This window comes from Pteropus vampyrus, unplaced genomic scaffold, assembly GCF_000151845.1.
Source record: "Pteropus vampyrus isolate Shadow unplaced genomic scaffold, Pvam_2.0 Scaffold213, whole genome shotgun sequence".
In the NCBI taxonomy this organism is placed as follows: Eukaryota; Metazoa; Chordata; class Mammalia; order Chiroptera; family Pteropodidae; genus Pteropus; species Pteropus vampyrus.
The window spans coordinates 2,590,872-2,602,734 of record NW_011888994.1 but is presented as its reverse complement, the minus strand read 5'-3'; the positions used below and the strand labels follow the sequence as shown (position 1 = coordinate 2,602,734).

Here is an 11,863-nt window from a genome sequence, read left to right as displayed (position 1 = left end):
CGCCCTCTGAGGGCGGGGAGCAAGGTGTACCGGGGAAACTGAGTGTGGCAGGGTCATGAAGAAGAGGCGGCGGCGGGAGGCAGGAGGCGGCGGCGGAGGCGTGAAACTGCGGTAGCTGCCTGCTGGACTGGCTAGTGGCTTTGTGGGAAGGGCGTAGTTACTAATCCCCTCTCCGGGCAGCGGCCGGGGCTCGGGGCTGAGAGCGGCCTTGGGGCCGCCTCCCCGGGCCCCGTGGCTCCGCCATGTTCCGCAGGGCACGCCTTAGCGTGAAGCCGAATGTCAGGCCTGGGGCAGGTGCCAGGACCTCCACTGCCCCCAATCCCCAACGTGGACAAGAGGCTCCCAGGCCGCCGGAGCCTGCAGTGGCTTCTTCCTCGAAGCCAGCGGAGCCTCCAGATGTGCCCTCGGTGGATTTCGGGGGAGCGGAGCCCCAAGAAGAGGCTCCCAGGAGGAGGTAAATGCTTGAAGATGGGAGCATTTTTATCTGCTCCACCTTTCCGGGTCTGTGTATTGGAAGCTGAGCAGATGAACTTTATCGTATGAGTAACTCCGTCGCTTGCACTAAGTCTTACAGTTGAGGCCGGATAAACTCACTGCAAACTGTAGTTTGTCCCTTTGACCACAGGGTATGGCAAATATGGAATTTGTTATGATATGTAGATTGTTGGGGAGGGGACCATATCTTAAGTGGTCGTGGGAGGAATCCAGATGTAACAGTCTTGAAGAATATCCATACGTGGTGCTATTCATTAGAAAATTTAGGTTACTGTAGTTTTTTTTTAAATTTTGAAAACATTTATTTTTAAAAGAAGACTAGTGTTACTTTGGTCCTGCTGATTTATGTCAGGGAAAGAAGGTCTGGGTACTTGCTTTGATTTGAGAGTGTGTTCCTTTAACATAGTGACCATGTTTTCTGATTTGTCATGTATCGCATTTGGATTCAGGATTGTTATACAGAATTTAACAATTTGGTAGATTTTGCCCAGGCAGAATTTACTCATCTGTAAAATGTGGATAATATTACCTACTTTGGAGAATTATTGTGGAGATTAGAGATAACTGATATAAACCATATTGCACAGGGCATGGCAGAATAGTTGCTTACAAAAAGTTATTTGTTTAAAATAAAGGTGATGGAGCAAAGTAATTAAGGACATGTCAGGCTAATGCCTGTTTCTGCACTATGTATGTGAGGAAAACAATAAAAGCCAACCCTATTGAATGACAGTGAGATAGTATAAATTCTGTTTATGCTGTGACTTGAAGGTAAAATTTTATTCCTTTGTTTTTGACTCTACTTCCTAGGCTGGCCTGAACTGGTGCTGGGTGTAGTGTGTTATTTTGCTAGCTTAACGATGCTAAGTAATTTCCAAGTTTCTTACATGAATTTGTTTCAAAATTCCTCCCCAAAATGGAGTTACAAATACCAATCACTGTTAAAGTTTGCAGAGATCCTTTTAACTATATGTAATGCATGATGATTGATAATTTAATAAATTATTAAGAGTCTATAGTCTTGACATTTAAGCTGGAGGATATTTAATTCTTAGAGTTGACATTTAGGGAGTACACTTTATCGTTTTTTTTCTTTTCTGTGTGTCAGTCTTTCTTAGTTGCAAAAATCTATAGAGTCTGTGTTCTATCCTTGTGCATTCAACATAATTAGGCAAAATGCAGATGGTGCATATGTCACATGATAAGGCCTGAGATGAGAATTCAAACTGGAGACTTTTTGGAAAAAGTATACTATAGATTTAGGCATTTTTCCTTTATATTAAAATAACTGCAACATAAGAAAAAAGTAGACTGCTTTTAATTCTTGACTTATACCCTCTTTCTTTTTGACTTAACTTGCTTTCAGGCCATTCTTGTAATATTTATATCCAATCTGAACTATATCTAATATGTGATTTAGAGTGACTGAGCACTTTTTCTGACTGAGGAGTTTAATAGCTGTATGAGTAGAGGTGTGCCTGACAAAAGATAAATGATTTCTGCCTCAAATAGAATTTGGTTTGATTAATGTAGCTAAATGTATATATTCAAATATTGCAATACAAATATTTCAGAGATTTAAAATTTTATATGTTTAGTTTGACTGCTCTCAGGTCGATAATTAAAGTAAAATGCCGATGATTTAGATCAGTTTTGGAGGACATGAGTATAGATTATAAACTTAATATAAAAAAACTCAGTTATGTAGTGATTAAAATTTGGCTAATTAAGCTTTGTTCCTGTAAGTTAGGGGTTTTTTTGTATTTTTTTTTGTTGTTTTTTGAGGGACCTGGCATGACATAAAATGATGTGCTCTAATGTGCTTAAGGACTTGAAGTTTGAAAAGATGAACAGTCTTCATTACAGATCTATTAAAAAAGATTTACTACATCAAAATATTTATTGCAACCTCTGTCGTAATGAACATATATCTCTAGTCATTGATATTTTTAGTAATGAGATCTTACTGTTTTGGATTTTTAACTGGTAGTTTTTAAAACTAAAATATTTAAAGGAATATCTGTGATGCTTTATTTTTTCTTTTTGAATTTCAACAGTGATGAAAAGACTGATGGTGAGAATGATGTTGGAGAATCCAATAAATCTTCCTCTACTGTTTCACAGAGAAGAAAGCGAATATCAAGTACTTCTACAGTGGTTAAGCCTAGCGTCAGTGTTCCTTCAGAACCTCATCCCTTATCTACAGTTAATCAAGAAGATTCACAGCCAAACCCCATTCCAACAAAAGAGAAACAGCCATGCTCAGACAGATACCGAATATATAAAGCCCAAAAACTGAGAGAAATGTTAAAAGAAGAATTAAGAAAAGAGAAGGTAAGAGAAAAATCAGAATTTTGACTGTTTCCTGCTAGATTTCTGTTTTATGTGAGTCAGGCATCATTTAGAGACAAAATAAGCGTAAGCATCTGTAGCATTTTTTTTTTTTTTTTAAAGCCTATAGCACTTGGTATTCCTAGGTGTTCTCTCATCCAACTACTGACCAAGCCCAGCCCTGCTTAGCTTCCAAGATCAGATGAGATCATGCACGTTCAGGGTGGCATGGCCGTAGACTATGTAGCATTTTTATGGGGGAGTAAAACCAAATAACGTCCCTTGTGTTAATAGAGTATCCCCTTTTAACAGAATAATTTAGAAGCACTGTGGACTTAAGCTATTATTTCCGTGATATTAACTTTTATATATTTTATTCATTATCTGTCATTGTTTTTGGTGAAGGTCACAAATAGAAGTTTCACACACACTGAGCATGATTTTATACACTGGGTTTTTGTCCAGTCCCAGTCACTTTAGTTTTTAAAATTCCTTAACGTGCTGCAACTTTTTAATGTTCAATTTATAAGGTTTTCCCTAAGAGTAGGCATAATTGTGGTAGGAGTAATATTCAGGAACTTGCAACGAATGCAAAAATGGGCTGTATATTTGAATATAGCACATTTGAAATTCTATATTTATAAAATAAAAGTGGATCTTTGTGTGTGTGTTTGTGTGTGTATATATGTATCTAGAAGCAATGGAAAAACAAGTATGCCATAAATGAAAGCCAGAGGCCACCAGATCGTTCAAAGATGACTATGAGAGACTTCATATATTACCTGCCAGATAGCAATCCAATGATGTAAGTAAACTTTATTTGTTTCATTTTTCTTTGAGTATGTAGTGATTTAAATGTCATTTTTAGAGTACAGTTTCATATTTTCCAAAAACATGTTGATAAAATTTATAGCATACCTGATGTCTTTTTAAATAGGATTTTACAACATAAATTAGTGGTATTTCAAGTAACTGTTTTCTTGGGATGAAAAATGATGCCCTTTACCTCTGAGATTAAAAATAAGTTTTCTTTTTTATATTATAAAGATGTAGTAAAAATAACCAAACTTTTTTCTAATCATGACTGTAATTTTTATTTCTTGTATAGTATAACCTGATCTAAAGGGGTGATCTAATTTTTATGCTCTTTTAATTAAATGCAGTGGCACTTGATTAACAAATCCTCCAAGAACAAAGCTTCTTTAATCAAAGTTAGCCTGGAGAAGCAGAGGGTTTATGATAAATCTCATATTTGTGGTGTTGAAGGTTTAGCCAGTGGATGTAGGAGTAGTGGCATATTTTCAGTACAGCCTTTTTCAGGTTCACTAGGGCGTTGGCCTAGTCGAAGAAAGGCCAGAAACGGAGGTTTTGATTTGCTTGACAAGCCACTAGGTTGCTTCATGATTCAGACTGGGAGCCTCCCTTTATTGAGGAATTAGAGGGTAAGAGAGTTCCCTGCGTAGGGCCTAACAAATTATTTATACTTGATGATAAAAGTTTTTGACTGAAAAATTGACTGTTGAGACAAACCATCATTAATAGTAGTGTTATGGTATATCATTAAAAAAATGCAAATTAAAATAATTTCCTTCTTGCCTATACATAGAATTGACAAAATATAAATTAACTATTTATTAAAAAGTTTTCTGTTATTCGCGGTTAATAGTTCTTCACTGGAGCAAGAAAAGAAAACTGAAAAATCATTGACACCAATCCAGATGAGAGAGTAAGCATTTTATCTCACTCTTTTTTGAATATATTCTGGTGTGGGTACATTTTTTTAAAAAGTGAAATCAAGTGATACTTCCTTTTGTAGTTAAATTTCATGTGATAGGAAATTTTAAATAGAATCACTAACAAGAATAAAAGTTGCTGTCTGATTAAATTGGTAAGCAATCCCTACACTGTTTGTGTATTACATATATAAATGACCAATGTTATGATTTTAAATGAAAGCTTTTATAATTAAAAGGGGTTTTGTTTTGCTTTAGAATAGTAATATATTCACATAGCACACAATTCAAAAGGAACAAAAGTGTACTGAGAAAAAGTCTTCCAACTCTGTTTTTCTGCCATCTTGTTCCTCTCCCTGCAGGCAACAAATGTTACTAATTTTTTAGTGTATCATTCTAGGTCTAGCCTATGTTTATTTAAACAAACATGTATATAGTACCCTTCCTTTCTCTTCCTTTTCCTTCCCTCCCCTCCTCTGCCCTCCTTTCTCTTTTTCTTCCCCCTTTTATCCCTTTTCCTTTCCCCTTCTTGTCCCTTTCTTAGCATTCTATGTAGGGTGTCCTGTAGTATGTGTAGTTTTGATGTCACTAGAGAGTTTTTTCTTGCAAGCTCCCTGTTGCCTTCCACATTGCACTGTCATGATGGTATCCAAAGAAATCCCTCCAAGAGATCTCTTAGGAAGTTATTGTAGCCTTGTAATTCAAGGTGGGGGATTATGGCAAATTAGCAGAAATATTGGGATTTTCTGGTTGTTACTTCAAGGTTTATTAAGTAATGATTACTGTTTTACTTGAAGTTTACATTGTTTTAAAACAGAATCTCAAGCTTTACAAATCAGTTACGTTTTTTATAGATTTATAAGTTATATTTGTTTCAATAAAACCTTAAGGAGACAGTGTAATTAAATGGAAAGTATGTGGGATTTGTTTCAATAAAACCTTAAGGAGACAGTGTAATTAAATGGAAAGTATGTGGGACTTGGAGTCGTTATTTGGAAAACTGTTTGGCTCTTGCTGTACACTTACTGTTGTGTAATCTACAGCAAAAGTTACTTATCTTCAAGCCTCAAATGAGTATGAAAATACTCAATCCTCAAGGGTTGTTCTGAAGAGTTAATAAAATGATCTGGAAACTAGTACTATACAAATGTGAGAGTTATTTTTTGTTAACTGTATAATACCTGGATGGTTTACTCTGATAGTCAATTGAGATAGAAAAGATGAGCATTTATTTCTCTTTATTTTCAAAGAAAATAAAGGCTTCTTATTAAATGCTCCCAGATAAAATTTGAGAAAATCTTATAACTATGTCTTTAACAACACATAGTATTTTCAATTAGGTTATAGGGAAAATTAGAAATAGATAAAATGTTGGATTTCCAATAATTTACTTTAGAAGTTCATAGTAGTCAGAAGCATTTCTCATGGGTATATGAATTAACTATGTTTACATATGGTAGGCAAGAAGGTAAGAGTACTCCTGATACTGAAGATAATGAAGAACTAGAAGAAGACCTGGATGATGGCCCATTGCTGGTTCCCCGAGTAAAAGTGGCAGAAGATGGTTCTATAATTTTGGATGAAGAAAGGTAAAAAAAGAGAGAGATGTGGTGTCATAAGAACTAAAGTGCTTTGTCTAATGAGAAAGATTGAGTTTCTGTATCTGTTATTGTCACTTAGACAACAATGTTTATATTTGCATAATGGATATTGTAAATAGATATGTTAGATTCTTTTCTAATTTTTAGCAATTTTTATAGCTTCATATTTTGTATGAGAAGATGGTACTCCTGACCTATAATCCATTAACTTACCACCATTGTTTTACTAACTTTACTGGTAATTGGAATGAGTTGTTGCGCTAATCTCATGCTGTCCTCCACTGAAGATAGATTTCAAAAATTGACTCAGTCTTGAAGTCAGTATTCAAGTTTTCATGCTATTAACTAATACCATATTCTAATGTATGATGATAACTAAAGATACAGTGAAATACAGGTTTAGCATTTTCTGAGTTTTGTTATGGTGAGGTTTAATTCTCTTCCTGGTTCATTTTCTCATGATATTAGATTTCTCAAATATGGCATTGTCTTTCCAAAGTATATATATATTTTTAAAAGAAGATAGTTTGGTAAAGAAATAAAAAAGAGGGATGGGAAGTTCCGACAGTTTAATTAATAAAAAAAATCATAGCATATAAGTTCTGTGATAATTAAACATAAATGTAATACTGTCAGTAATTGTTTTTCCATGTTTTCCATTATTTTGTGATGATTTTACTGGATTAAGTAGTTAAAAGCATGTTTAACTGCTTTGTGTGCAGGAATGTAAAACATAAATATGTTTCTTAGTATCTCTTGTTGGGTTTAGCATGGTAAGATAATATGCATTAAAGGAGACATGCAGAAGTCAGTAAAACAAATGTTTTAGGTGGTCCAAAGATATTTTCTTAATTTTATATTGCTTTTAAAGATGAAAAAAAAGTTGGCATTTATTTTACTGCTTGGCAATCACATTTTAAGTAACAGTGAGCGGTTTCTTAGAAACTATGCATACCTCAAATGTATATTATACTTTTGATGACTCTGCCATGATGAGTTTCAAAATATCACTATTCAGATATCATTTACTATTTGTTTCATTCCTGTTTTTAGTGTGGATCTATTTAAAAATGTGTTTCTTTCAGTTTAACTGTAGAAGTTTTAAGGACAAAAGGTCCCTGTGTTGTTGAGGAAAATGACCCCATATTTGAGCGTGGTTCTACAACTACATATTCAAGCTTTAGGAAAAACTATTACTCTAAACCATGGTCAAATAAAGGTAACTGATTTTCATTTTAAATTGTGTAGGTCATTTATTTGAAGTTGAAGTGAAATATTTTCTGAATTAAACCAGGTCTCTTCTAAGTAAATAAAGTGCAAACTACTATGTTATTTTTTCTTTAGCTAATTTTATTGGTACTTTCCCCCCCTCCCCCCACCATGGAACTATATCTCTGACTTTATCTTAAAAATCTTTTTTAGAAATTAGCATTATGGTCATTTTGGCTGGGAATATTTTTATCAAATGCCTGTACAACAAATACTGCTTTAATGAAAAATTAACAATATTTATAATGTTTGTAATGCTTATAATAATATTCTACCTCAGATAGTATTGCACAATAAAGTTTCTAAAAGTAAAGATTATGCTGTTAAAATATATAATACTTGTTGCATACTGTTGCTTATTTTTTATTATTGAAATAATACAGTTTTGGGAAAAAAATTCAAACACAACAATAATATATAGCAAAAAGATTCTTTACTTCTCTGACTTCCCCAGTCTTAGTCTCTCGAAATTACTTCTGATAAGTTTTTTATATATTTTTCTAGCTAATTTCTTTCACATGCTACTAAGCACATCTTAGTTGCTTATGTAGTGCTAATATCGTATAGGCTATGACTGATTTAGAGACCAGATATGCAGGATGTCTTTTTTCTTTCTTTCTTTTTTTTAATTCTAGCTGCTTTAGTATGAGCATGCATATTTCTTACACCATGTTTCTGTATAAAAGTTTGAAGATGTTTTTAGATCCATGAGGTTGTTTGCAATAAAATTGAAGTATATATACATATTTTTATGACTAAACATTTACTGGACTTTAATACAAAACTATTAAGTACCATCAGATTTATTTTTAGCTCAGTATATATGTTTAGATAAGACTATTTCACCTTTGCATTATTGAGAAGATTAATTTTCAGTCTTTCAAAATCTTTTATTTTTACAGAAACAGATATGTTTTTTTTAGCCATCAGCATGGTAGGAACTGACTTTTCTATGATTGGACAGCTTTTTCCTCACAGAGCAAGGATAGAAATTAAGGTAAAGTAAACCCATTACATTTGTTGATTGGAAAGAGGCTAAAAATTACTAACATTTTTTTAACCTTTGGTTTAAATCTCAGTCCACCTTTTTTCACTATTATGTTTTTGGTAAACCTATTTCTTGTTATAGCTCAAAAGTAATGTAATATTTCTTAATTCTAATGTGAATACAATTTCCTTAACAGTAGTATTATATTTTTTATTTATATTTTGCCCACTTCTAAAATGTATTTGAGAGAGTACCAATAAAGCCTCTGAAACTAAGATATAAGGAGAGTTAGATAATGAAGAAGGAAAATAAATGTACTGTACATTTGGGTTAAGGGCAGCTTTTTGATCACAAAATATATTTCTGAATTTCCTAGGAAGTCATGAAGAGAAGCATGCTAAGTTACATAGTTCTCATTTTCTGATCTAACATTGCTTTCCTAGGCTACCTTAACTGTTGGACAACCAATGACACTATTAACAAAAGCAGTGATGTCAATTAGTGCTTCAGTATGCCTAAAAGGATGAACTTTCTCTGTTTTACAGTTCCTTTTTTTGAGAACCTTCAATACAAGTTTCCTGTGTTGAAGTGCATTTGAGTGCTCACTATGTTGCCATAACACATTTCAAATTGATAGTGAGATCTTTATCCAACCATGGACTTTTTCCTTCATTAAAGGAACCATTAGGAAATACTGACTTTTATTTTTTCCCCTTGGACTAGGCATGGATTGGTCTTAACCTGGGGAGCATTGTGCCGTGTAATGGTCATTATATTTCTACAAAAAATGAGAAGTTGTTTATATTTTTTAATGTGTTTTCTAATGTTGATCTTTGATATAAGCAGAACAAAATGTTAAAGTTCTGTGAAGGCTAGACATTGTCTAGAGGAGCTTATTTAAGTAGTTAATGATAAATTTGTCACTAGACTATTTCTCTCAAAAATAGTTTAGACTATTCCCTTAAAAGTTTAGTGTGGTTTCAGTGGGTCATTGGGCAAAGTGTAGAAAAGTGAAAAGGGATAGTGAATTACATTGCTTTTTGAATGTTGAACCAATCTTGGATTTCTGGGATAAATCCCATTTAGTCATACTGTATTATTTTATTTATATGTTACTGAATTCTGTTATATTTTCTTGAGTATTTTTTGCATCTTTGTTATGAGGGATATTGGTTTGTAATTTTTTTTTTTTAAAATAACACTTTTATTCTCATAGCTTTGAGGGCTGAAAGTTCAAGATCAGGGTGCCACCAAGGTCAGGTTCTGGTGAGGACTGTCTTCTGGTCGCAGACTTCTCATTGTATTCTACCATGGAGGAAAGAGAGCAAGAGCTTTCTGGGGTCCCTTTTATAAGGGCACTCATTCTATTCATGAGATCTTCACCCTTGTGACCTAATTACTTCCCAGATGCCCCATCTCGTCATACCATCGCAGTGGGGGGTAGGATTTCTTTTATCTTTTTTCCTTAAAACAATTTTTTTTTTTAGTTATGATTCCAGTTCATTTTATCCTCTCCCTCCTCCTGCCTTTGGCAGCCACCAATCTTCTTTGTATCTACAATCTTGGTTTTTGTTTTGTTTTGTTTTTAGATTCCAATATAAGAGAGATCATATGGTATTTGTCTTTCTTTGTCTGACTTATTTCACTAAGCATAATACCCTCAGGGTCCATTCATGTCACAAATAGCAAGATTTCATTCCTTTTTATGGTTGAATAATAATTCCACTGTTCATGTGTGTATGTGTATGTGTACACACACACACACACACATATATGTGTGTACACATACACACAATTTATCCATTTATCTATCAGTGGACATTTAGATTGTTTCCGTGTCTTGGCTTTTGTGACATGGGGGTACAGATTATCTTTTTTAGTTACTGTTTTCATTTCCTTCAGCTAAATACCCAGAAGTGGAATTGTTGGACCATATGATAATTCTATTTTTAATTTTTTGAGGACCTTCCATACTGTTTCCCATAGAGGCTGCACCAGTTTACATTTTCACCAGCAGTACACAAGGGCTTCCTTTTTTCCACTTCCTTGTCAACATTTATTTCTTGTCTTTTTGATAATAGGTATTCTAACAGGTATGAAGTGATATCTTATTGTGGTTTAGATTTACATTTGGTTATGCTTTTTTTATCCAGTCTGACACTCTGCCTTTTAATTTAATTTTATTATATATTGCATTTCTGTGAGAGAAAACGTTCATTGTATTCTTTTATTGACCCTTGATAAAATTAAAACAAAATATGTTTTACATTTCTATGTAATAATTTAGTTCACTTATATTTAATGTAGTTCACTTATATTTAACGTAGTAGTTGATATGGCTGTGTTTAAGCCCACTATCTCACTATTTTCCATTTATTTCATCTGTTTTTTTATTCCTCTTTTTCTGATGCCTTTTGGAGTAGTCAACTATTTTTTTAGTATTAGTTTTATTTTTGCTTGTACCATTTTACTCGTATACTTACAAGTATAATTCCATTTACCCTCCATCTTTGTATTGTTACATATTTTACTTCTAAATACCTTGTAAACCCCACATTACAATGAACTTAACTTTAGCTTAAAGAGTCTTTTGTTTTTAGAGGAAATTGGGTAGAAAAAATAAACTAGTCTTTACTATTTAGCTACATGTTTACCATTTTTGGTGGTTTTTTCATTTTAAATCTGTCTCAAAGGTAGATCTGTTGTTGAAAAATTCTCGGTTTTCCATATCTCAAAGTCTGTATTTCAGTCTCATTTTTGATGGATATTTTTGCTGGACATACAAGTCTGGTTTGGACAGTTTTTCCTTTCAGTGTTTTAAAAATATTCCATTGACCAGTGTTTCTGATGAAAAGTCACTCATCATTTATACCATTCTTCCCTTGTATGTGATGGATTGTTTTTCTGTGACTGTTTTGAGATTTTATTCTTTAACTTTGGTTTTAAGCAGTGTAATTATGATTTGCTTAGTGATGGTTTCTTTTAATATTTTTTCTGCTTTATTCTCTCCTGGGACTCTGCTTACTTGTATTTTTCTGCATGACATTGTACTACAGGTTACTAAAGTTCTGCTCATTTTTTTTCAATCTTTTTTCTCTTTCAGTCTGTTTTTTCTCTATTACCATATTATAAGTTCACTGACCCTGTCTTCTGCTGTCTTCAGTTTGCTGTTAAGCTCATTCAGTGAATGTTTAATTTCAGTATTATATTTTTTATTTCTGTAATTTCTACTTGGTTATTTTTCTTAGTTTCCATTTCTCTGCTGAGATTTACCTATCTGGTCATTTTTTATTTTTCTTTAAATCCTCAAACATGTTTTTAACAGGTACTTTGACTTTCTTGTCTACTTATTTTAAATATCAGGGTCATGTTGGGATCTGTTTCAATTGACTTTTTTTATTTCCTTGACTGTGCATCACATTTTTCTATCTTTTCGTGTGTGTGCG

The 11,863-nt window shown here is 33.3% G+C and overlaps 1 protein-coding gene and 1 pseudogene across 5 annotated transcripts in view; one reads left to right on the top strand and one right to left on the bottom strand.

Moving 5' to 3' along the window:
* Positions 1-11,863, top strand: part of BDP1 (B double prime 1, subunit of RNA polymerase III transcription initiation factor IIIB) — a 75,696-nt gene continuing 63,833 nt past the window's right edge. For 2 of the 5 annotated variants that reach the window (XM_023538121.1, XM_023538120.1), the window contains exons 1-7: positions 1-454; positions 2,553-2,829; positions 3,522-3,631; positions 4,493-4,552; positions 6,020-6,148; positions 7,246-7,379; positions 8,332-8,426. In XM_023538121.1, coding sequence (XP_023393889.1) covers positions 243-454; positions 2,553-2,829; positions 3,522-3,631; positions 4,493-4,552; positions 6,020-6,148; positions 7,246-7,379; positions 8,332-8,426 — 1,017 coding nt within the window. In that variant the 5' untranslated portion in view covers positions 1-242. The remainder of the gene's footprint in view (positions 455-2,552; positions 2,830-3,521; positions 3,632-4,492; positions 4,553-6,019; positions 6,149-7,245; positions 7,380-8,331; positions 8,427-11,863) is intronic. The other 3 variants (XM_011372736.2, XM_023538122.1, XM_023538123.1) reach the window with 2 other exon arrangements.
* Positions 2,948-3,066, bottom strand: LOC111747180 (annotated as a pseudogene).